Source organism: Lineus longissimus, chromosome 16 (genome assembly GCF_910592395.1).
Source record: "Lineus longissimus chromosome 16, tnLinLong1.2, whole genome shotgun sequence".
Lineage (NCBI taxonomy): Eukaryota > Metazoa > Nemertea > Pilidiophora > Heteronemertea > Lineidae > Lineus > Lineus longissimus.
In genome coordinates, this window is record NC_088323.1 from 13,034,994 (window position 1) to 13,062,607 (window position 27,614).

Consider the following 27,614-nt stretch of genomic DNA (forward strand, 5'->3'; position numbering starts at 1 on the left):
AGGGCACGTTTCGTAACTGTTAGAGATATTGAGTTGAAACTTGGTACACATGTACCCTTATGTAATGACACCTTGGAGACCAAGTTTCGGTCCGATTCGTTTCATGGTTTGGCCACCAGGGGGCCAAACGTTAAAAGTGAAAATATGCAATATCTCCCTTAATAGTAGTCGGGAAATTTTGAAAAAAATATGGTAGGTACTTCTAGCAAAGGTGCATCATATATCCTCCGGGTTTTTGATTTGACCTCCTTTTCAAGGTCACAGAGGTCAAATGGTGTAAATTGGCCGTTAGGATGTAACGATGGCACGTTTCTAAACTGCAATGACTATTGATACCAAATTTGGTACACATTTACCCCTTAGTCAGGTGATCTCAGGGACCGAAGTTTGGTTCAATATGATTCACCACTTGACCACCAGGGGGCAAAATCCAAAAACCTTAAAAATGTGATTATTCCTTAACTTCTTGCCCGATTGCCACCAATTTGATATCATGGGTACATCTAACCACCATACAGTATATGTCACACAGGTTTTTAATTTGACCTTCTTGTCAAGGTCACAGAGGTCAAATGGCGTAAATTCGCCGTCAGGCGGTAACTATGGCACGTTTCTTAACTGCAATGACTATTGATCACAAATTAAGTACACATGTACCCCTTGGTCAGGTGATCTCAGGTACCGAAGTTTGGTGCGATCTGATTTGCCGTTTGGCCTCCAGGGAGGGGGCCAAATCCTAAATTCTTCAAAATGCCATTATTCCTAGTAATGACTTGCCCGATTGGCACCAATTTTATATCATAGGTACATCTAATTCTAACAACCATTCAATGTGTCACCCGGGTCTTCTTTGATTTGACCTACTTTTCAAGGTCACAGAGGTCGAATGTACTGTAAATTGGCCATTTTGGGGAAATTGTAATTGCTTGGACCTACATCAAACCTAACACTACATGACACAATACCATGCTCTTTATCCATCTTTCCTTCACCTGAGGTGAGCACAATGGCCCTGGCCATTTCATTATTCATTTTTGTGTTTTATGTTTGGGTAACATATGAAAGCCCTGTTATGTTAGTGAATTGAATTCTGTAACATTGTGGTCAGTTACACACTGACCAAATTTTGTGGGGGATGGTGTGGTGTCCCGAGCGACCCCAGTCTGTCTTCGGCCCGTGTTGCGGCCGGGGCGAAAACGGTGCATTGTTGTTGTTATTGTAGTCGACGGGCGAGACGAGACAATAAAGTACGAGTTGAATTAAAGCCGATTTGCAAGTTCATTAGTTCACTATATCATGTATATCGAGTACCAAAGAAGGCAAATCAAAGGACATTACACAGTAACGGGCTTAATGTTTCGTCGAATACACACGTAATAAAGGACAGATGCCTCCTGATCTGGAGGATTCTACGTTTAAAAGAGAGACATGTGAGTTTGAAGGGGCCAGAAAGCCTATGAAAACCTCTTCATTAGGATACAGCTTTTAAACAGGGATCGGTAACGCTAAAACGAGACAAAAGTACAGTTGACATAATTTCATCAAGTGCCTAGTATTGTTTGGTTTGAATTGATCGACAACTTCATATCCTATATTGATGCAAATGATATATATGTATCAACTTCAGTTTGGTCAACTGCAGCTGCTGAGAGTAGACAATAGACAGTAACTGCCCAAAATGTGAATGCGTATTGAATTGGTGTCGAACTCCAAATCTGACAATCAGTCGGCAAAACGCTAGTATGTAAATGTCGAAACGAGCCAAATAAAAATAAGCCAAACTAAACGAACCAATTACACAATCTAAACATGAAATTGAAGATCACGTTTAAATGTAATATGTTTGCAGAGCGTTACGTTGATATTTGCATGAATGAAAAAGCACTTTTATTCACTCGATCAGGCCCGCTTAATTTGACACGTTTAAGTTTTTTAACAAGCCAATATGAACGAGTGAATGAAACGTTCGATAGTGCACCTTGCAAAGCTTAAAATGAACAAAATTGAATGGGACTTTGTGAATAATGTTATATTTCATGCCATAAACATACTTGCCCGAATCCTGCAATGAATATTACATTCAAACTTGATCTATTAGTTCAGGTTTAAAAACGTTTATAATTTTGGATCGTTTAGTTAGGCTTGTTTCATTTGGCTAGTTTCAACATTTAGGGTAAAATGGGGTATTTGTAGCCCCGCCTAATTGTAGCCCCTGGCAATGGTTTTGATTCATATTCCGGTAACCATGGCATTATTCAGCCAACCCAAGCATGGATATGAAAGAGGTGACTCTTGAGTATCACAACATAAACAGTTTTGGATCATGCAACATGTTATATAAGAGCTTTAGCTATAAGAAGTTAACAAATCAGACACATGCACAAAAAATGTTGGGATCGAACGTTTTATATGTCTGAATTTTCCACACTTGCAGAGCATTAATATATTTGGTTCAGGTGATCAGTATTGAGTGTAGAGAATGTTTATGGGGAATTTGATGTCATTATTAAAAGTAAATATTTCAGAGACACTTTTCTGACCAAGGTACCCTCGGGGTATTTGTAGCCCCTATAAATAGCTCAATGTATCTTGTCATAAATCATGAAAATGTTAGTTTTTTAAATTCTTATAGTACATGTATACCCGAATTAAATTATTTGATTATAAATCTATCCGAATTAGATAGGTACAATGTTAACCCTTTATGTACCAACAATGATATATTTGAGGTTTCATACTAGAGGTTTGACTAGATAGCAGCATTTCTCATTGAACATTGCATTACCATTAAGTGGTGCGAGCTACAGTTGGGGTTGATACATGACCCATAACAAACTAAAATTGGGCACTCAATAAGTCCTTCCGAGACGTGACGCTTACCCCGGGGCGATGGAGCTAAACCCCCAGACCATCTTGATGGTACAGCCCATTAGTATTCTTCACACATTAACACGGGCGAGGAAGGGGAACCACTTTGATGGTACCCTAACCCCAACCCTCAATCATCATTATATACCGTTCATTTTCACGCTATTGCTAACCTCAACCATAATCCTTCCTTTTCATGCTATTGATAATCTCAACCATGACACGTCCTTTTGGCAGGATCTTCTCATCTGCTAACTCCTCAGCTGATTCAGCTTTAACCCTGTGAATGTGACAGACGAAATACCTGAACTAGTGTCACCCATAGTGTCACCCACCACGGATCGTCTCAGAATAACCAAGGATGAAGTCAACTTGAGTTTGAAAATGAATGCCCCCCCCCCCCCGCCCAAAAAAGTGTCTTTCCCGCAATTTATGGTGACGGAAGGTATGGTTGTTATACAACCTTTTTTTTCTTCGTAGATAAAATCCATTTTCCAGGGGACATTTAAAACTGTTGTACCGTACTATTTGTAGTTGCAAAGGACTTTATTGGCTTGGTAGCTAAAACTACTGAACCGAATTGAGACATCTTGATATAATATTTCCCCCAGATGGTTGGCCAAATTTCAAATTTCATAACTGAATTGAAACTGAAGTTGATAACTCATACACAAGGAGACTTTGATAACCCTTACCGACAGCTGTGACCAAAGGATGGAGACAGAAAACGTAAATACTCCCGAGTGGATCTGTCGGAATACCGCTTCAACGCAAACTTCAGGAGAGGTGCGGGCTGTCACAATGGTGTACGCGGAAATCGAAATGTTCGAAAGATAAAGCGGTTAATTTGAAAGAGTGGTACTTGTTGATTCTGTTCAATAGCAATTCCAAACAGATGTGATGGAGCGATCAGTCTATATTTACCCAGGTGAAGCATCACCGCTCACAGACCGAAAATATACCAATTCAAGCGTTTACCTCATATTGTGCCCCAAATCCCACGAGATGAAGTTGATGTTAGGTTCTTTGGTGTTTTTGGTTCTTGCGGCCGTCATAGCTGGTAAGTAATGCCAAATATATTTTTAGATACGCGATGCTAAGCAGATAACTTGTGGGTCATACGTCTTCACTGCGGGTAGCTTTCGATTTCACTACCCCCTTGATACTGCCGCTTCCTTGATTGCGCATTACCATACCCAGACGATCAAAAAAATTGGAGTAATCTACTCAGGGCACTGAGCAGAATACGATGCAGCTATAACTACTGAGAAAAGCAATGTTAGGCCTATTTGAGTATGGATAATCGAAAATCGCAATATTCGACAATCTGCCATGTTAGACATTCTCTGGGTTACATTAAGACTATAGCCTTTATTTTATTTCTAATCTTGGTTAAACCTGAATGATTTCTGGCGATAGCGAAGATTTAAGATGGATTGTTTCCCTACTAGCCTATTGAATGTCAACTAAAGAAGAAAAACAGAAAAAAAATCCCGATTGTTGTTTTAACACTGTGTGATCCTTTGAAATAATGGACATCTTTATCTCATCCAACAGCTGATTGTCCAGCCGGTAAGTAATTCATTTTATTCTTCATGCCACCGACAAAAATCGGGCGCATTATTATTACAACTGTCTATTTTGAGAACAACGTTTCGTCTCATGATTTAGCTTTTTTTGTTTGAGCTGGGAGCGACTTGGGAGTGGTTCCATTCAATCGAAAATTGGCGCGATTTCCAGTGCTTTTGGAGCTTTTCTTAATGTGACATGCATGGGGTCATAAGATGGATCCACGGACCAAGATTGAAACAAATTGTGGTTAAAATTCCTCCTGGTAACTGTATGATTATCAAAATCGAATTAGCCATCACCTAAGCCGATTTGCTCATCCTAATTACGTAGACTGAGAATGTCACTCCCATTGGATGGGATTGGCCAATTGCAGGTTGACTCCCAGTTAAAACTTGCTCCTGGGTGACGAGAATCTCCTCACACATAATTTAGACAGCTGAGATCCACCAAGCGTAAAGATCATAGTAAAGGGGATTAGCGTTGAGCCCCCCCCCCCCGGCTGATCAATTGCAAAAAATGATGATATACCCCTTTTATCCTGGGATTTTCGCCTTACTCTTATCATACAGAGGGTGGTCTTTTGGATAATTACTGAAGTCGAAAATGTTCCTTCAGAGTTGTAAGGTCCTTTGTCAAATCGTCAGTCTTTAACTTTAAGAGAAAACTTCCAGTGTCGAGATAGAGTAACTCCATAATTTGTTCACACAAAATGTGGTTGTAAAATTTCTTAGTAGAATTTATACATAAGTCATTTAGATAGTTCTAGAACTGTAGACCCAATGTAAATTGGTTTGTTGAACACCATACTTGTTTTTCTCATCAGAATTGCAACCAAATCCTCGTCGAATATAATTTCCGAATCGAACTTAGGATTGGCGTGTCTCCTCAAGGCAATGTCACCAACTCAACATCCTTCCTGTTCCTTATGTTTTCACAGATTTTTCCATAGAAAGTGTTGTTTATTAGTTAGAAAAAAGTCGTTCTCAAAGTCTGTTTTGGCCACCATCCCTTGTAATTTTTTTTCAACACCATTCCTTGCTTGAGGTAAATTGTAGAATCCTGGTTCTGGGTCAAGATAAATTTCTCAACATTAGGCCTCTTCTCATCCCCAACAACTCCTTCTGGAAATCACTCAATTCCGCGTAGGAGATAAATGACGATTCCGGGCAGTAAGGAAAATTCACCGACTTAAACTTTATTTTTTTCTGGGTACTCAAGGCCGACTTCAAAATAAAAACCTCTTGGAGAATTTTCAGAAATACTCAATATATGATCTTCTGTTATTTCGGGTATTTCTTCATAAACTCTGAAATCAGACTCGGGCAACATTTGCATCATAGCCCAACCGTAAAGATTATTTGCATCAACATTCAGAAGTTTGTGTTGATCATCTGCTTTAAACTACCTAGTTCCCATCACCCCAGAAATGATTTTTCGAATAACAGAAAAGAGTCAACTTCAGTTAGTAATTCGAAATTGATATCTGTATATTTCAACCCCGCTTGCCAAGTGAGTCCAGGAGCAGATTGACCTGCGAACCACGGAAGATAATAATTTACATGGCAATTGGAGGGCGCTGCAAAACACAAAAGATGAATCCAGTTGGCTATCACAAGGTCCATACAAAATGCATATCTTTATTGTCTCAGATGCACAATTAAATGTTCATATTTCTCAAATCATGAGCGTCATGCACTAATAACGTTGTGTTAGGCGCATTGCATTTGGTGAAGCACGAAACCAGTACTAATTACATCACCTAATATTTGCGGTTTATAAACGGAGACAATAGACAAGAAAAATATTGTTAATATGATTTACAGAAGTTTTGTTTTGTCGGGAGTGACGATTGGTTACAGCGTTGAGATAAGGAGGTTTTTAAAAATGAAAATTGGTGATCCCAGCCAGGCAGATATCAATAAATTTCTAAAACTCGGTTCGGTGGTTACGATTGGTAATTTATTCGCTGAGTATCTATACAACACTGGTTTCATACTATGAAATCCCATGAAATAAATCCCTTTGATTGGCTCGGGTTTGGACTGTATTTTAGCTCCACCCTCGAGTGTCTTGGTAACTCAACCAAGGTCCGAAGCCGAGGGTTCAATTTCTATTCTAAAATACCTCAAACTTAAAAAGACAGGCTACGAAAATAACTTGAATATGTGCGAATTTGGCAAATTCCATCCATCGCCGGCCCAGAGCGCCGGTAGCGCCGTTGTTTACATTATGTTACGGCAACGTTACAGAAAATGAGACATGTACATTTTGTACAGCGCGCATAGGAAGTCCGAATCGGCTCGCTCAAGTGATGCTAAAATCCGCGCAAATGCGCAATTTGGAGCGTTTTTCTCGGCAAATATGTGTAGTGCTCATTAAAAAACTTAGGGTGGTTGATGCTTCCTTGGCTGATTTGTGTTTGAAGCAGTGTTTTGAGAGCCTCAAACTTCTGAAGTGAGCTGAAATTCCATTGACGTGACGTGTGCATGGCTTCCACATTTTAGTGCAACCCGAGGGAACTTTGGTAGAGTATCTTGGTTGCGTGTCCAAAACACTCCACTCTCAGAACGAGGCTTATGCATTTTTCATTAAAAAGTTGACTTTACGGTACCAAGGTATTTTAGAATGCAATTTCAGATCTCTTAAGAAAAAAATAAGTCATCTAAATTGATTTTACGTTTAGAATTTCCAAGATAATTTTTAGTTCTTAAATGAGCAGAGTAGTGGCCTCAATACCGACTAGCAGTCAGACTAGCAGTCAGACGAACAATCAACGAAAGTCAACTAAATATCAACTAAATCCGACTAGGTACCAGGCAGCTAGTCAAAACCCAGTCGCTCCATTTCAAGTCTTGTCCGAACAAGGTACACACGCAAAGGGAGATCTTGAGGGTTAAGTTGCCACTGGCAAGCCAAAAGAATTCACTGGGAGGAAATTCACTTTTAACGACCTTGACTATATGTCAGAAAAAGACATCTTAAACTCTCACAGGATCTATCAGAGTACTTTAGCCTCCAGAGTAGACGACACATTTAGCAAAACGGCCATCAAGGCTTATTCGTCCTTAGTGGGTTGGCTTTTACCAAATTGTGACAGAGATAATCTCTACGAGGATCTCAGGAACGATTACATCGTTATGAATGAGTTTGAGCGGTGGACTGGTGTTCTTAGTTTGAAAACGGGCGGGCTGATGGTAGTGGCTACCACGGGTTTGCTTACACTTAGCAACTGCAACAGATCGTCAGTTCCCACAGATAGCCAACCATTAAATTTACAGGAAATAAATGCAGAGTAGAGCGGACAACCTGCAGGAGACAACACCCCAAGAGAAAGATGTAACAGCCTCTGAACCGAATCGAAATGAATCGAATCGAACTGAGTCGACCGCGCGTCAGCTCCCTAAAAAGCAGAGATCACCTGAGGAGATCGCTTGGACGAGGGAGTTGGGAAGACGCTCCGATGCATTAAAAACAAAAGATGGATCGTATTAATCGAAAACTGGTAAAAGAAGGGTACATGGAGTTTTAGATAGAGCATTTGCTAGGTTTATTCATATCACCCATTGTGTCATTGATCTCCTGCCTAATCATTTAAGACTAAAATATATTATCCGACTATTTCAGCAAAGGGTTTCGAGGGCAAACCGACCGAAGCGTTTATCGCCTGCAACGCCACCTTTTGTAAGGATGCCGGAGACGTTTTGCTCGTTCCTGTAGGTGACGTCAATGACGATGGCTTCGAGGACCTGGTCTGCCACAAGGGCTCTGGTCTCATCCACGTCGCCTTAAATACCAAACAAGGCGGTTTTTCCAGCGATGGTAACCCTGCTGAGGGCATAGAGAACGGTTGGTGCAAAGGACCTAAGCAGGTGGTATTTGTGGGTGATTTTGATGGTGATAATAGAGCCGATCTGCTATGTCACAGCTACCAAACGGGATCTAAAGATGTCCGTTTAAGGTATGTCGTTGCTGATTTCACAAGCAAAACAATATGCCATTTTACCGAGGTCGAGGTATTGGCACCAAATAGCACGAGGCTGAAACTAAATGTAAATTCTTGGCCAAAACTAATCAGGGAGGCAGTTGAGGTTTTGGTGACCAAGATGACCAATACCGAGAGTGAAGTTGGGTATTACTTTCTGTTCTAAAACAAAAACTTGCTCTAGTTTTGGCATAATCAACCATGGGTCTGATTTTGAAACATTTTATACCAACCCATGAGTTAATGATTTCATCGGATTAACCTATGTGGTCAAAACGAGGCTCTACATAATCCATTTTAAAAACGATTCATTTTAGCCAAGGTGCTTTAGAATTATTTACCTAGATATCGGTGAAGAAACATGCATCTGCTTTTAATTATTGTTCGAAGGAGACGAATTTGAAGTTTGCCGATGTGACCACAAAATTATTTTATCCTGAAGCGCTCATGATCATCATGGCTCTTACATGTATGTACATGTGCTTCAGTGCGTCACCATTATCGTCACTAAAGCTTGAGGGGATGTGAAGTGATTTGTCCGGAGCATTTGCTTTTTAAGTACCATGGCTATGTAGTTGCGAACAATGTATGGTAATCCTATCGATTTCCTTGTAGGAACGAAAGTGGGAATTCCTACTCGAACCCAACGGTCGAAGAAGCAACTCTTGTTGGGTGGTGTATACTAGCAAATGCAGAACTCCATGTGGCCGACTTCGATGGTGATGGAAAGGCAGACCTCCTTTGCCATCATAACGGTACTGGGGCTAAGTGGTTGGCCAAATCAAAGCTGCCCCAAAATGGCTTTGTTCAAACGCAGTACGCCCCCATTGGTTGGTGTTTCCACGCAACGTCAAAACTCTACGTGGCGGACACTAATGGCGACGCATCCTCAGATATACTTTGTCATGATGATCAGGGCACGACCTGGATCATCAAATCAATTGAATGCAGCGACCAGACCGCCGCCTGTAGCACACAGTTTGATACCTCGGATGGTGAGTATTAAGGCGTGTTTAATTACATATCATTAGACAGGATTAGCAGCCCCCCTCCCCGAATTTTCTGATGTGTAGTATCCTCAGTTCACATATGGAAAACAAAAATTGTCCGTCACTGTGGTGGAAATACGTCTGAACTTGACCTTTCACCCCTGACCTTTATCGTGTTCGACTAGTTCCCTCGCGAAATTGTGGTGGCTTCTTGCATCTGCGGTTCGTTCATGAATCAATCGTGGATTCTTGTTTTATCTGAAAAAATTTCTTCGACCCAACAGGTGGCACCACTCTGCACTCGAGTTAATTTACCATCATACCACATGCGTACATTTATTCCCATGTACAAAACTGTGCCCCTGAGCCGCAAAAAAGGAGTCCCATCACATTAGTTTGAACATTTGCTCCGAAAATGGTCTAAGACAAATTTAAACTCAAGACTTGTCTCAAAATTATGGAAAACGTTGATTTCAGCACACACAATTAAAGGCCATGGGATTTGCCCCGGCAATACCTTAGGCCACATGCCAAGATACCACTTGATCGACTTCAACGGGGATGGGGAGGCTGATCACTACTGCCACAAGACTACGCCGGAACAAGACAACTGCGTTCTCACCGGCAGTCTAGCGGGATCCGGGTAAGGGTTTTTTGAGTGAAGCATTACGTTTATTTTTTTTTTCCGAATTGAACTTCTGAATTCAATTTTTTTTTGATTTTCTATTAACCAGCTTTAATCTACAGCCATCATGTAAGTGGACATACTATAGTAGAATAGTAAAATCGGCTGTCAACGACGAAGTATTGTTTTCAATTGTTTTCAATCATTTTTTTATTTTTTCCAGTGCAAATGAAGATTGTGCTTGGCAATCCGGTGCGAACTACTGCAACAACGAGGGCGACTTGCTCATCTTTGGCCATTTCTTCGGGACGAGACGAGACGATATATTGTGCGTCCGTGGAAATACATATCATCTCCTACGCAACCACGGCCTATAATGGGAAAGTTGATGCAAATTATACGCATTGTGTTAGAAAATATGTCTAATGGACTCTTCTGCTCGGTCATATGTCTATCATCTACACAAGAAGATCAGAAAATTGGGAACCACAGCTACCAGCCTCGAGAAAGAATTCTCAAAAGCATGTAAAAAAAACCCAATGAAAATAATGAAATTTTGGTCAAATAGGCATTTTCCTTATATGGGGGGGGGGGGGATCTTGTTTAAAGCATAACACAATGTCCAGTGTATGTGTTTCCATTGATTTTCAAGCATTATGCATGTGTAATCTGCCTTCATGTTCCTAGGAAACCAGACCCCCTGGAGAGGGGCATGTAACGATCGAAATTCTTTGCGTTATGGATTGAATAAAAATTTAAAAACTTATATGATGTATGTATTCAAGAGTTTTTGTGCATAATTGACAAGTGACTCCGGCTCCGACTCCGAGCAGAGTGAGGGCGACTCTCTCATCTTTGGCCATTTCTTCGAGACGAAACGAGAAGATATATTGTGCGTTCCTGGATATGCGTACCATCTCCTTCGCAACCGAGGCAGAGCCGAGGTTTGGCCAACATTTTAGCTCCACCGAAGCGGATTTGGTGAGACAATCAAAACCGACAGTAAGGGATCAATTTCTATTCTAAAATATCTCAAATTCAACAACTAAAAATGTGTTTTTTATTCGAATGCTTTTTGACGGCTTCCACATTTTGCATTTACCCAAAAATTATGGTTGCCTCACCATAACCGCTGAATTCAAAACGAGGCTTCGTTTGCGCATTATTTTAGAATATTAATATTCATCTGAAGCCTCGGAGACATGTAGGTACACAATCTCACAAAGACACTAACTTCCTGTTGCGGTATTAATTGGGTATTGTCATCATAGACGAGGCTAGGTGAGGTACAAATTACAACTGAAAATGACTATATTTCCGCGAACGTTTTAATTTTACGGATTTCGCGAATTGGAGATTTGTGATGATAGAAATTGCAAAAATAAGGAAGCTAATTTCATTTTCCGCTAAAACAAAAAACGTTGACGTTTTATGATATATATTTGCACAACGCAAGAGTAGAATTCAAGTGCAATAAATCACAGTGTATTCAAGTAGAATAAATCACAGTAGAATTCAAGTAGAATACATCACGTTTAATAAATGGATATTCTGAAAGTATTCGTTTCAGAAGAACAGAGTTTCAGCGGCATCAAAGTTCTAAACCTAATAATAAATAAATAAAATACCAGATATTATAGTGCTTCGATCATGCATTGCATGCTCCGAAGCACTTTACATAAATGTTGAAGGATTATGTATATATTATTTAAAAGAAAAAAAAAGAAACATTGATGATAAAAGATTATATAAAACAGTAGGCCTAGATGAGGAGATAAAAAAATATATAAACACAAGTAAGAGCGACTGTCCAATAGAATATGTCTAAAGAATTGACTAGATACCATAGGTGTTCTTTAAAAGAAAAGTTTTCAAAGCACGTTTAAAAGGTCCTATGTCGTGAATATCTTTTAAGTAAGATGGAATGGAGTTCCACAGTTTTGGGCCAGCCACCCGGAAAGACCTGTCGCCATACAGCTTTGTTTTGGACCGGGGAACAGATAAAACAACGGAGTTGGAAGATCGTAATGATCTGGTTGGTTTTAAAATGTCGATCATGTCGATGATGTAACCAGGTGCCTGATGATGTATGGCACGGAAAGTGTGTAAAATCAGTTTAAAATCAATGCGTGCTTTAACCTAATGTCCTATGGTTTAACATTTACGAAAAAGGGTGAAGTAAATAGGTGGTTGGTTAAGTGTGATATGACATACTATCAGAATCAGGTGAACTTTGCTGTTTATTGGGCCACAACGTTGTCTCGACTACCGGATGTGACAGAGGTTAAAATCTCACTTGTCAAATCCATCTACCAATTTCATGTTTACTATCAAGTTAGGAAGATACTTAAGCAAATGGAAGTACCCTACCCACGGAGGATGCATGTAACTCTGCTAACAATCACTACGGCATAACAGAATTCTTCAGATTATGTAATGAATTTGATGTATCTACAGACTTTGATTTTAGAACTGAGAAAGGAGACAATTACGGTTTAGGAACAGAATATTTACGGGGTGCTCTTCATGGAAATGGATTCTTAGATCATAGAAAGCACTATACTTTGCCTGATAAACATTACACCTTACGCTGAATCTTTACACATCGCTAAGATAGAGAGAATGGTTCAGAATGATGATGGTTGGAAATACTTCATTAAGTTTATTAAGAGAAGCTCTGATAAGAAAAACTCGGATAAGAGAAGTTTGACTGAGCCTAGAATTGTTAGACTCAACGACAGCATAAGAACTTATGTTTACTGTATTTTAGGAGCACAGGCTGAAGCAAGAACGTCGATAATAGGTAGTTTTGGAAATGAATTGGACGCACAGAAGCAATTCTTAAAACCCTTACAAGACTCAGTTGATCAACACGTGTATAGCCCAACTTCAATTGCAGGTACCAGAAAGCATTGTCTGACACTCATACAAAATGAGACTGTCATAGCCCGGGGATTGGATCTGACATGATCCTTAAGATTGGTAAGTTCGAGAATTACAATAACAATATCTTAGTTGCTCCTAGTCACTTAAAATCTGGTAAGAATGACATTATGATAAAAAGACTTTGCCTCCTCCAATGATTGAAGGCTCAGGGGTTAAGAAAATAAGAGTGAAGACAAATGATATCATTAAGAAGTCAACTGAATTAAAGGAACACAAGACTGTTAGTAGTGTTGATCACAATACTGAGTCTGGTAAGACTACTGTTACTAGTAAGACTGATGACTCACACGACACAATTAAATTCCTACTCTATTCCATGGTTGGGAGTTTGTTTGTTTTATTTTAAGTTAATTGTTTGTCCTGTTTTACCAGTGTAATTAATGTCAAATAAATATGGATGTAGAAGGAGAAACCCTCGAAACAAAGAAAAGTGAAGGAAATCCAACTATGAATGTTGATTCTATGAATCCGGATGAGTTGGAATTTGATGATTATGACCCAATGCCAAATTACGAAACAAATGTTGGTGAAGGAAGTTCAAGTCGGAATTTTGATGATGTGTTGGGATCATACCCCAAAACGCCACAATACAATACAGGGCAATCTAATCTAACACTCGAGAATGAATTGGCTGATAATCCTGATCCTGGTACAAATTGGCTGAGAGACATCGTGACTGAATCTATTGAATTTAGATATGATTTGCAACAAAAGCAAAATGACTATGATGTTGAAGCTGAAACAAACGAAAGATTGATAGTTCTAAGATCTCCTGAATTCCTAAACCGTAAGTTTAAGTTTACACCCGGACAATTAAAGAATCTGTCTAAACTCGTTTTTACTCTAGCAGAAACGAGTGAAACTGAAAATCGGGGATCCATACAACATATTAAGAAGGTTATCCTCATGTTTGGTAAGGATAGAAATGGAAAACTAGTTTGGGTTAAAATAACGGATAAGGATGGTCATCTTCTGGCCAGATCAATGATTAAAGGATATACTGGGGGTAAATATGTATTGAGGAAATTGGATGACATGAATATAAATTTTGAAAGTACAGGTGACATTGCTGATAGGAAAAAAGTACGAGAAGCTGAAGCTCAGAAGAATGAACAACCGAGAAAAGATGCAGCTGATTTCCCCAATGGACTAAGTGGTAGAGGTCATGAAACAGAACCAGAACCACTGCAGCAGTTTAAAATGCATGAGATGGTTCATGAATTACGACCACCTTCACCAACAAGAACCCGAATCAACAAGCCAACACTGCATAGATCAAATGTAATAAACCTAATCGAAGATACAATTAACAGTGATGATGGAATCAGTTCAGACCAACTAATCAATAAGTTGATAGACGCAAATGATGAAGAATTAAGAACACTAGATTTCACGGATAATACCTTGAGAGAAGTCAGAGCGTTAAAAAAGGTGGGAGATGAATAAGCAACAGTGAAGATGGATAAGAGGAGGAAAGAAACGATAGGTGTTTCAAGGTACTCAATCAGACAGTCTCAGGAAGTTAAGATATGGTGTAGGTGAAGCCCATGTTACCGATGAGACTTGTGATGAAAAGACACCGAAGAAAGTGTTCGGTAACAAATACAAGATACCATTAGATTTTGAACTGTTTGAAACTCATGCTCCATTTTACAAGTTTCCAATTCACGAGGATGTGATCATTATTGAGATTACATTAGCACCCAAGGAGGAAATCATAGTAACAGGCACAACTCCAAACATGAACTACAAACTTGAAAATATCTGTTTTGAATACAACACAGTAACTCACAAGACAATAGCAAGTCAACTCAGTAACAAGTACAATTCTGGCGTCTCCATCTATTACGATTGGATTGATCATTTCAAGACTGTTAATGTTACTGCCAATGAAACCCTAATTAACGAGAACATAAATTTTCCAAGGATGTCCATCGAAGGCATATTGCTTCTATTCGTGACAGATTATGCCGATGCTGCGAGAGATGCCGAGAAGTTTGAAAACCCTAATATCACTTAAGTACAGATTACAATAGAGGGTTTTCGAATCAAGATTTCTCCGAAGGAATGAGAATGATGGACCACTGGGAGAAGATCGAGAAACACTTCATGGCTGAAGATTTGAAGACAACATGACAATGGAGAAATACTATGGTTACTCTGATCATTACGGGTTGTGGTTGGACTTGAGAACAACAGAGGACAACCGTCTTCATGGTTCAGGTAAAAAGCTTCAAAACACAAAGGATGGAATACAATTATCGATAACAAAGGAAACAAGAAGGGACCATACAAAATGCACACATTCGTGGTTTCTGATGCTCAGGTTAACAGCCAGAATTCTCAGATTGCTTCTTTACAACATTAAACATTTTAGCTTCTATGTAACATTATATTACTTTCTAACTAAATGGATACTCCAAGAAAGAAAGCCATCATCACTACTCTGTACCAAAGTGTACTATCAACAGCAACAACTATTGGTTACTCCTACTTACTAAGAAGGTTTTTAAGAATTAACATCGGTTCCCCAAGTCGGGCCAACTTTGAAGAGGTTCTTAAACTGGATGGAACTGTGGCTGTAAGTAATGGAACATTAGAGTACCTCTATGATCAAAGTATCTTACACAGAAACATAATGAAGTAGAGTACCTTAAGTCGAGCTTTGTCGAGCTTTTCTCTTGTGACAAAAGTCATAGTCATAGTTTTAACTTAAATAAAATGAAAACTGTGATAAACATTGATTCTAGAGACCACCCAGAACAGAGTTCAAGTGATTTAACTGTTAATCTCAGCACCGAAATTCAGAATGCATGTGGTATCAGTTAAACTTATTCAGGAATACCTTGTACATTTTAGACATCAGTGAGGCCAGGAATAGTAACAACTTTAAGATATTAATTGGTCGTCTGTTGACAGAGATTACGATACCCGATGGCCTCTGTGACCTAGAAAGCTTTTCAATAACGTTTGCAGATAAATTGAGAGAACAGAACGTAAGTTAAAGTGCTGTTCGATTTAATCTACATGAACCCACTGGTAAGGCTATCATGCAATTAATGAAGAGAAGAAATTATTGGTACAAAATTATGTTAATGGGTAAAATCAATGAATTATTTGGCTTTGAACATTCTGAAACTCCTTATTCTTCACTTGATGGTGAGCTCATAAGCGACAGTCCAATTAATCTAAGACCAATGAACTATTTTGTTTTTCACTGTGACATAATCAATTCTCGTAATGTACTTAGTAACGACGAGCCATCAGATGTGCTAGCCACAAAACCGATTCAGGAAGCTAGCTTTGGAGACACGATAGCATACGGCTTTGATAGACCATTAGAAATACCATGCAAATCAAGATTCAACAAGTTGGATATCTGCTTAACAGATGAACACGGTGACATTATCGATCTTAACGGTTTTAATGTACAGTACCAGTTGGTAGTCCAGTCTAGGTAACTACCTGATTGGTTCTGCTGCAGTCAATGCATTCGCCGAACGAAGCTCTCTGGACGTAGTCCTTGCTCGAAGAAACTTAGCGAACACAGTCCTAAGAGCATAGCTCTTATTAAGTACAAGAAGTGAACTAATTTCTAGCCATCCTGCCAAATACCAACTACACAAACCGGCTATTAAGAAATTCACCTTTATAAAAACAATGGTATCTTACGTCGATCAACAATGGCAAACCAACCTGGTTGACATGCAGAAGTTTGAGAGTAAAAATAAAGGATACAGATACATATTAACAGTAACAGATTTATTCAGCCGTTGCACTTGGGCTATACCAGTGAAGAGTATTAAAGAGAGGAAAAGAAATCAGAGATGCATTTAAAGTGATCTTCAGAGAAGCAAAACCGGTTACGGCAAAACCAGAAAAGATTCAATAAATAATAAATAATAATAGTCGGCGCTTATATAGCGCTCGAATTACTCAATTCGATGATGGTACTGAATTCTACAACAAACTCTTCAAGGAACTCTTAACAGAAAACTTCATAGAATGGTTCTCTACATTTTCAAGTAAGAAGGCAGCAGTAGTAGAAAGATTTAACAGAACTTTAAAGGATAAAATGTGGAGGTATTTCGCTGCTAAGGAGACCGACAAGTGGATTGGTGTTCTAGATGACTTGGTCAGTAGCTACAACAACTCATTTCACTCATCAATAGGTATGAAACCAGTAGATACTAGAAAGATGGAAAACAAAGGAGCGGTATTGTACAACCTTTACGGACTTCAGCTCAAAGAAACCTTCAGTGAACCAAAGTACAAAGTAGGTGACAGTGTAAGAATTTCAAAGTACAAGTCAATTTTCGGTAAAGGTTGCTTGTCAAACTTCACTGAGGAAGTATTCTAAATTGAACAGATCGTCTTCACTCATCCTATCGTCTACAGACTTGAAGATTACTACAAAGAAGAAATTCAAGGATACTTCTACGAGCAGGAATTGAACTACGTTACTGATCCTGACCAACTAGAGTACAAGATCGGGAATATATTAAGGAACAAGACAAGTAAAGGTAAGAAATGCGGATTAATGAAGTGGAAGGGTTACAGTAACAAATTTAATGAGTGGTTACCAGTTTCTTAGATAAAGTCTCTGAAATAAGAAAAAAACATGAAAAACTTAATTTAAAAAATGGAGAGTCAAATAAGCATTACAAACTATAGTACAGTCAATGTTTACCCAGGCCCGCTGGCCTATCAGGACCCCCTCAGGACACGATGTCAGGTTCGGCTATGACTTCGTCAAGAGAGCAAAGCTCAGGTCATATCAAAGGGTCCACTCTCTCAGGTCTTCAGTCACTGGTTAAGAAACGTGCATTTAGTTTACATAAGAAAAGTCAAAGATATCGAAGTGGTAAAAGAATTCGGTAAGCCTGTTATCACCATTCGCCTGAACATTGACAAACAAGCAAAACAGGTTTATGAATGCAGAGACAAGTTAGAAGAGGTCCTATTCAAACTCAATGATTACCATCACAAAATTAATATCTCGGTTATCGCAGAATTTGGCAGATCTGATGAAAGTGTCACCGATCCCATTCAGTCTCCAATGGAAAGCATAATTTCAAGGAATCAGGCAATTTATGCTGTAACCAATCAGTTAAACTACATTAAGCAAAGCTCGAATACTATCGAAGTGATCCCTGTGATCCATAAGAAAGTCAAACAGACTCTGAAACTCTAGCCAAACTAGACGACGGCACTATCAAAATTAACTCATTTCCTGTATGTGTCCAAAAGGATATCCCCAAGTTCGAGCACGACAACAAACTCAAGATTAACGTGTTTAAGTTACAGAATGAATCAGCTAAAAGCATCTATTATGCACAACTAGAATCACTCTCAGTGGGTTATAACCATTAACACCAGTGGATGGAGAATCTTTCATGAAGAAGATTGATTCCAAAATCGACCGATTCCGTTCAGCAGTTTTTGTCGTAGAGACGTTTTTGTGAAGTAAGGTTGGAGTCCCTGGGCCAGGTTTAATGCAGAAAAACAGAACGCTTCTGTTGTAGGTTACAAACATCTCGGTGGTGTGCTGCGGCCTGGCCATGCTTTCACGATCATTACTCAGTTGCTAATGGTCACTCGGAACCTTGTCGACATTATCTCATTTCCGTATTATTACCTAACATTTAATCCACCTACCTACCATTAAAGTTCATTTACCGGCACAGTTTGACTTATCCCATGCCAGAATGAAGCCTGTCTGCTTCACAAAACGCCGCTATAAACAGCCAATGGATTTATTAAATGAGGGATTGTGGGATATTTCAGTTCGTATAGCACCGGTGCTATATTTTGTGATTGGATGTTTGGATGAAGATTGTGATAATTTTTTTGATATCTGCCCTTCAATACCAGTGGCCGTAGAATAAGGACACCGACCATATATCGTATCGAACTGGATAGAGCATTTTAATCCAACTACTATATTACAGATCTTGACTGGAACCAGATTCTAAGAGCTCAACTGGATTCCAACAAGTGTCATACAGTGTTCTTGAAGGGAGTCTTTGCAAAATTCTCACAAGATCTTGAAACATGTTGCCTTATTGGATATATATTAGGATATCATGATGAATCTGATCATGAGCATCTGATCAAATTTAGGAGTTGGCAAATTGGAGCATATAACTTCCAACGATGTAATAACACTATCAGAGGAAATCCATTTCAGTACATTCGCTTTAGGGAATGGTCTATATTTTGTGCAGTATGAATAACTTGCTTTTGAAGAAAGGTGTCTATTACCGTGATTTCTACTTTGATCCACCAATATTGATTTTAGTTTCATCATTGTCCTTTATTGCACATATCTCCTATAAATCATTGAAGAGCGCCGAATCGCCATGAAATGCTATATCCATGTTTGCCCATCACGTTTATGACAAATTGCTTTAACATAAATAACGAGTTTTGACGATCAACCGTTCAATTTTGATGCATTTTGAAGCATTTCAGTGTGATTCACCAAGAAGGATGCTGCCTGACCATTGTGATGATAACCAATGTCAATGATTACACACATTTAGCACGTCAGACGAATTAGTTATTTTGTAACCATTCGTGACCTGTGTTACATGTACGTTATGAAGGACAATCACACATACAACAACACAGCAACACATCCTTTCAGTGCAGAGGAGGTACTGGACGATGACCAATCGTTTATGTTGAATGTGATTGGTCAAATTATGACATACACCAACAAGTACGTGATGGGATTCGTCATAATAATCGGCATACTGGGAAATATTCTATCCATCATAGTTTTTGCAAGATGCAAAAAGCGAGATATGGTGACCGTCATGTATCTAACACCCCTTGCCTACGCCGACCTAATGACTTGCCTCTACGGAGCCTACTCGTGGGTCATAACGGGAGTGTTAGAAGAATCATTCGGCTATTTCTTCATTGAGGCCCGCTTCTCTTTAACTCCCATCGTATTGTGCAAAGTTTTATACTACGTTTACCGAACTTTTTCATGCTGTTCGTCGTACCTTCTTGTATTGTTTTCTTGCGAGCGGTGCCTGGGCGTTTGGCGCCCTATAAAAGTCCACCAGTTCGCTACGAAAAGGAGGCGAATTTTGGTGATTACCCTGACAATCATCCTCCAAGCTTTTCTAAACTCTCCTATCTTGATATATGTTTCGTTGTATATAATCCCTAATACAGATGTTATCAGCTGTTTCTACTACACTCCACATCTATCCGTTGTGGAGAAATATTGTCTCGTTAAGATCATGCATATGGTCATACCTCACGGCCTTCCCTGTTTGCTAATTCTGACATTGAGTATCCTGATTGTAATCGGCCTCCGCCGGGCCCAAAGAGAGACCGCTGCGGTTACGGGAGAAGTCCGGAGTGACCGGAACAGCTTGGTGAGTTTATTGCTGATCTGTCTGCTGTACATCGTGAGCACCATCCCTTATGTCTCAGCTTGGGGGTACTATGATTACGTCGAGGACTTCACCAGCCACACCCCACAGCAAATGTTAGTCCTATTCAAGGTTGGGATGCTTACTACGTCCATTTCCATGATGAATTACTGTTTTAATTTTCTGATCTACTCATTTACTTTGAAGGTATACAAAGAAGAGCTAAAATCGTTAGTTTCATCAGTCAATCAGTCCAGAACTCGACTCAAACAGTCAAAGAACCCAATGCTAAGGTTTCAAACTGGATTCTGAATAGGGCACGTGTGATGCTAATGGCCGGTGTAAAAGTAAAAAATGGATGTCCTCCCCGAACTTTTTTGCTGTCTTATTAGGGGGGATCCGGACATTTTAAACGGGCGGACACTTATTACTTCTACAGTTACGACAGTTGTAACTGTCCGCATAAAAAAATTGTCCGACTACGGATTCCAGATGCCGTGGTCTAAAAATAAATCCTTAATATTTTGGTGGTCGGTCAACGTCGGCTGGGTAGTGTGGTGGTGGAGATACGGGGCTTGTAAACCGAAGGTATGGAGTACGGCAATATTAATTTATCGGCCATCACATAATCATTAATATGCGAAATGACTTTCTCGATAGCATTAATATAGTTAACGAACGTGTCCAGTCGGTATTAGTATCAAGTACCCAGTGTATACTTCATTCAACGATTTGTGAGCCAACACCCAAAATGACACTAACACTTTAGGTAAAGGAGACATTTGACCTCTCCCACTACGATAGATTGAGAGACTGCAGAGTGACACCAGTGACGCCAGTAACCAGTTGGGACCATAAACTGGTCGTCTGCCAAGAAATAACGGCATCGTTAGTAACAGAGTGTGACAGACAAAAATCGACCTTCGATATATGAATTTTACAATGACCTGGATATCTGAAAACTGTCGATGATGCCATTCGTATCTTGTAAAGTTATATGCTAGGTTTTAGGTCGACTTTCCTCGGTTTTCGCTGCGAACAGGCACATGCAAGGCGTACGCACACCGACACACAACAGGCGCAAATACGATCTCACACATCTTATGCTCATTTACATGTAATATAGCACACCTTGTTTTTATCCCACAGCCAACGGCATTGCGTCTGTCTCCCCTCAGCGTCTAGTTGTCCTTCAGCCGCCCATCAAGACGACCGTAACGCTCTAACTTGAAACTACTTCGAGATGTTCAGTTCGAATGGTATGTCGTTTCTTTAGAATGCACACTACGAACACAGCTTCATCCCCGATCAGCTGATCTTTTTTACACGCATCCACAAAAAAATGTATTCATTATCAAAATATCTCAAACTTCAACTTTTCATCACCCACCTGACCTTACCTTGGGCTAAGGGATATCAGGTGCGAATAATCACGCTATTTGTTTACTCTGCATAGACTTTAAACGCTGATACATCGTGGAAAGATCGCAATATTTAGATTCTGTGAGTCACCTGGAACAAATCTAGCATCAAAATGACTAACAAAATGTCAAGATTAGCCAAATGGACACCAGTAGGTTAGCAGACCAAAACAATCTTAGTCAAAAGAGTCTGACGTCACTCGTTGACAAAAGTTGCAGAGGTCTGCGGACCAAAACTGATGAATGAACATTATGGTCAATAAATTGCCTAACTTGAACTTTGTGAACAAATACAGATCTTTTAGTGCTTACAGTTGAACATTTTTCGTGCTTCCGCGCGATAAAAAGGCAGCGTACAACCATAGAGTATGAAATTAATGCAGTAATTCAACATGCCAACTTGAGTAAAAAGTCTGGCTAAGTTGGTAAGAAGTGCGGTCCTATCAAGCGAACTGATATTAAACATGAATATAGACAGCGTAGAATAGGGCAACAGAAGGATAACATAGAGAGTCGAGACCAACAACAACGATACAATAATTCTACTCTCGCCCTTCTTGACGAGAGTAGCCCGACCGACATCCTTGCTTCGAGATTTAAGTATTGTTAAGATGATTAGAATATTAGAAACGAATATGATGACGCATGGTGCGTATATGTAGAGAGCTATATCAAACTGGTAGAGGATTCCAGCTGCCCGGGGTCCGATGGATTGGTAATAACACGTAGAGAACCTCCGGTTGATTCTCCTGACATCGTTGAGAATTAATTTAGGCAAACAAAGCAAGGTGATAGCTAAGCAAACAAACCCGATGACGATGTTTCGTTTTCTTGAAGTGACGTTCCTCCTTTTGAGTGGGAACAGTACGACGTAGGTCCTCTCCACAGAAAACGAGACAATTATCCAAGCAGAGATACTCATAAATAACAGTTGGGAAAATGAAACTAGCTTGCATGATAGGGAGCTGTAAAAAAGAAGATGAATTGAAACTTCCCCATGAGTGAGGTGTCCTAGTCCTCGGTGAAACCACTCGACCACACCCCTTGACAGTATAACCCCAGTGTCGGAGAGTGCCAGGCAGCTGAGATACTGAACACACGCATCAGCCCTTTTCCTTGTCCGGAAAAAGATGATGAATGATCCGATATTTCCGAAGATGCCGAGTGTGAGGACCGCTGGCATGACGTAACCGTTGATGAAGCCGACAGCATGTTCCAGTATGATCAAAGTACCTCCAGGTGCGGCACCCTGGCTGTACCCCGTCCACAAATATTGAATGCCTGCCATAACTCACTTTTAGGATTCACCCGAGTAAATTTGACCTGAGATCACCGACTTAAAATTGACATTTTTACATAAATTACGAGCGTTATTAATAGATAATGGGCCGATTTGTTCAGAGTTGTTGGTTTTTCATAAATCTAATTTTGGGACCAAGAGGATTTTCAGGTTTCAGTTCCTAAAGGTTACGATTTTTTTCTTCTATATGTACATGTGTTATAAATACATTGACGTAGCGCATTGATTTTGATATTTTCTCAACTGTGTACTGCTTACTTTTGGACGAATTGTGATGAAATCAGGTTACATTTTTTTTTATGTATGTACATCTTCAAATTTGCCAAGTTCCATTTAAAAATATCCGTAAAAAGACTATCGGCCCCTGTGTCCAGAGCCCCCAAAGTCGAGGGCTAAAAATAGTTTTTAATTTGCATATCTCTCACCTGGAAATTGCGTTTAGTCGCATAATAGATTGAAGAAAAAACAAACTTTGTTCCCATTCAAAAGTATCGGGTTATGTGGTTATTGGAGTGATCCTGAAAATCATGGCCGTGATCTATAACGTGTCAACCTTCTTGGCGAGATATTTATGCTCAAACACACTCGTGCACCAATGAGGACAGGTCCATTTAGAATTAGATTTATGGTCAAACGATGCCCGGCTATCAACTGTCCACGTTTATTACAACTTATCTTCTTTATTATCTCATCACGTAAAGACATCGATGCTGACAATGGTACTGGTGTACGTGCGAGATAACCGATTCACAACCTAGAAATGATACTCGAATGAGCTATTTTCTGGCCGGTGGACGTGGATATTCAAGTCAAGCCCTAGCGACCTTTTTCGTGCGAAATCACCGTATCCACGCGTGATTAAAGCGTCAAAACAGCTCCGTTTTCTACTTTCTAAAAAGGAAGATGATGACTTCACACTTAAAGGACCAATGGCATCATTTAAATGCATTATTGCCAAGCTGTCGTCTGTCGGAGTTGCGCAGTTGAAACATCCGCACCTGTGTTCGATTTCCGATCGGTCCCAGTATACTCGTGTGATAAAGAGGACGACTCTCTTCGACAGCGATGGGTTCCTCCGGGATCTCCGGTTTCCTCCTAATTATATTTCAATCACCCGAGCTAATAATGTCCTACCTGATGCTCAGCTGTCGATTCGATATTTCATTGCGTAGCTGTCGGCTGCCGAGTCACCTTCCATTTACAGTTGTACAGGTTCCCATCATTAAATAACACAAAGAATTGAAAAATTAAATAAACTGACTGAATAATCACGCTCTTCCGATTTTGATTCCAACTGGACCCGAGTGAGGCCTCCATGCAGAGATCATTATTGTGAGGATCGCTGCAAAGTGACGCGCAGCTCGGAGACGAAGTCGCGCTGTTAAATTGGCGCTCAATTCTGTAGCCCATTACTGCGGCGCATGGCGGGTGACATTATTTGTTATTTGGTGATAGGAACTGCTGGTGTAGAATGGACGATGAGCGGACAGGTGACAGCTTGGTGATACTGCCCTTTAGTAGTCCCTTGTTCCTTTAACTGTTCCCCTTTCGCTTCGACCATATCTCGTCCGTTACACCCACGGCAATATCCGATAGTGGCTGGTAACTATCCAATACCAGTCCGGTGATTGTGAGTTTCGTCCGCTGAATATTAGTTGTTCCTCTGTTCGAAAGGTACGGACAGGTTACGGACACGACTTCCATTATCGGCCCACTACCGAATATTCTTCTTTCTCGCTTCTTCCGTTTAAGGAGTGAGCCGTCTATTTCAGTATATGCTTGTTTTTCTTCTTCTGTTTCGTGACGGGAGCTGCTACTGTAGAATGGAAGGTGACTTAGCAGACGACAGCTTGGTAATAATGCTCTTAAAAATGCCATTGGTGCTTTGACGTAATCTAGCCAGGTGTGACTGGTGCTTAAAGAGCTGACACAAAATTTGAAGAAAAAAACAGTTCAATGCGACCAATGTCATATATGCCAAGGACAATAACGACAGTTTGGAGAGGCCAACCACCCCTCTGCTCGTAGCGTGGCATGTCATCACCATCACACAGGGCGAGCTCAAGACAGTCAAGTAAAATAGTGGCCTATACACCCATCGATATTTTTTCTCAGTTTCGGGGGGGGGGGAATCGCATCGTCTCTCAATTTGAGTCAGACTATTTTCAGATGAAAGTCTGAGTAACCTACCTGCTCAGCGCGGAGGATACTTCGGCAATGCACCACCGGCTCTTTAGCTGCGATGTCAAGTTGATACTCGTGCGGCTGTCGCGCTCACACGTTCGGACACGGCCCAGGTAACCGATCACGCTAGTGTCTGGAACCAACAGGGATATCAATAGAACACATCATACATCTGTACATGTATCGTTGCGAATCGTGATGTCTATAAACGTTGTCTTCTCTATTTCTATATCCAGAATATCGGATGATAACTTTTCAATCACAATCTTTATCTAAGTTAGTCTTTAAAAAAGCTTGATCAGTGATATTCAGATATCGAGGCTTCACACGAATCAATCTATATCTGCCATTTAGAAAGAGGTATTTTTGGCATTGAAACACATCAAATAGTACGTTATTCGTTTTAGTAGATGTATAGAGAGAGGGACTTTCGTACCCTTGACACTCCTAAAATAAAGGCTTTTGGAGCTTTTGAAAATTCTTATAGGGTGTTTCAACCAACAAAATTATGCAACCGCTAGAGGCTTGCAAGGAAAAGGAAAACACTTTTTGAGGTATCGCACACGCTCAAAGCCTTTAAGGATTATCCATTTTTCTGTAAAACCTTAACGGGTGCTTTATTTGTGTTGGCTAAAAATTCTGAATATTTTGCTACCGATGAAGTGTTATTTTCTATGAATTTTACACTCCGCTTTGTCTTCGCCGCAGTGGTTATTTGGTGTCGCAAATGTAACCATTTGGATTGGTACGAAATATGGCACCGTCAAAAAGCAGTTAAATCACATTTCAGTGGTCTGTTTGAGTGAGATTTATACGGTGTCGGTGTTTATCGTCCCACCAAACACCACTCAAACCATAAAACCTCGGCAACGGAGTCGGCTTGGACTTGGCCTGCATTATAAACCCCCTTGCGGTGTTTGGCGATTAATCAACAAAAAGTCTCAACGTAAGATGACTTCGCACAATTAACCGGTCGTACACTGCAGCATGAATGACTGCAGTGATTCGTCGTCGGTGTTCGTGAGGTCACCTCGCTAATCAGATCTGCATTCTGACGGGCGAACGCCACACTGACGATCTGCCAGAGTGATGATTTATATACACCACATGGAAAATGTTCTATGAAGTCTCATAAAATCGTATTGTACTGGAAGAAACTATTGTATCTTGTAATTTGAACGCTTGTATTCGGATCTAGGGAAGATTTGACACGCATTCATCCCTTATTCAGCCTATTTGATGGGATAATTTGCCAATTTATGGTCATTCAAATGATTGTGGATTGTGCCGATTTAAAATAAACAAATCAGTCTTATCGATCTTTGAACACGAGCATGCTTTTTGCCGTTATCTACCTTATTACTGAATCAAAATGTTATGTGTAAGATGTCAACCTCTTGGCATCCTCGGCACCCAGTGGTTTTCCATATGCTCCAGCTCTCGCTATTACAAACCCCTGGGGAAATCCATGCCCTTCAGACGGATTGTAGCGGTAGAAAAAAAAGCGCCCAATCAGAGCGTCGGTTGTATTTGAGTCTCGGAAATTCGTAAACCACGGACCCAGAAATGAATGCTCTCAGATGCACTATCAATTGTATAGTCTTTTGCGCCATAGGGCTCGGGTCCAAGGTAGGTTAGTTAAATTTCAATCAGCGCCATGAAACGCGTATTTTCATTAGCTGCTATTTTTAGAACATCCGGGTATTTATGAAAATTCTGAATTTTTCAGTGCTGTTCCTTCGTATTGCGCGCACCCCGCTGCAAATTTATTTCATTACTTAATTAAAACACAATTACACGTCTACACAATGTTTAACAGCATAGAATCGATGAAGTATAAAACGATTTAACGATAGGATTATCTTAAACTTTATTCATATACATTTTATTGTCATATAAAACACTATATATACATACATTACGCACAGTGTATCAGGTTATCAGAACAGCCACCCTTCGCTGTCGATTCTAATGGATTTTCTCAGGGTTTTGTACGGGACGTAGGAGTATCAAAAACCTGAAGCTCAGGATGACCTCTTGGTTAATGGTCGGAGATCCGAAGAGAGGCATTAACTGAAGAGGACTGTATGATGTCTGGTGTCCCAATAATTTGAGGATATCATATTACATGATGGTGTAAAAACCCAATATAAAACTGAAAAATCATGCTTTTTCGTGTTGTGTTGAAAGAGGAGTTGTTACTCTAATATTTTAACTGGTTGATTAAAGTTTTGTTTGAATATCAATACTTCTATCTTAATTTTTTTGTTTTTTTTCAAAGTGTCCCAATATTTTTTTTGCTAAACTGTATGTGAATAGCACAACGTGTCTTGTTA

At 39.9% G+C, this 27,614-nt stretch overlaps 1 protein-coding gene across 1 annotated transcript; it reads left to right on the top strand.

Moving 5' to 3' along the window:
• Window positions 1–3,819: 3,819 nt before the first annotated feature.
• LOC135500422 (uncharacterized) lies at window positions 3,820–10,807 on the top strand. Its single transcript, XM_064791881.1, has 6 exons — window positions 3,820–3,928; window positions 4,426–4,440; window positions 8,065–8,398; window positions 9,038–9,417; window positions 9,889–10,054; window positions 10,260–10,807. The coding sequence occupies exons 1-6, from the start codon at window positions 3,874–3,876 to the stop codon at window positions 10,411–10,413; spliced, it is 1,104 nt and encodes a 367-aa protein (XP_064647951.1). The 5' UTR covers window positions 3,820–3,873; the 3' UTR covers window positions 10,414–10,807.
• The last annotated feature ends 16,807 nt before the right edge of the window (window positions 10,808–27,614 follow it).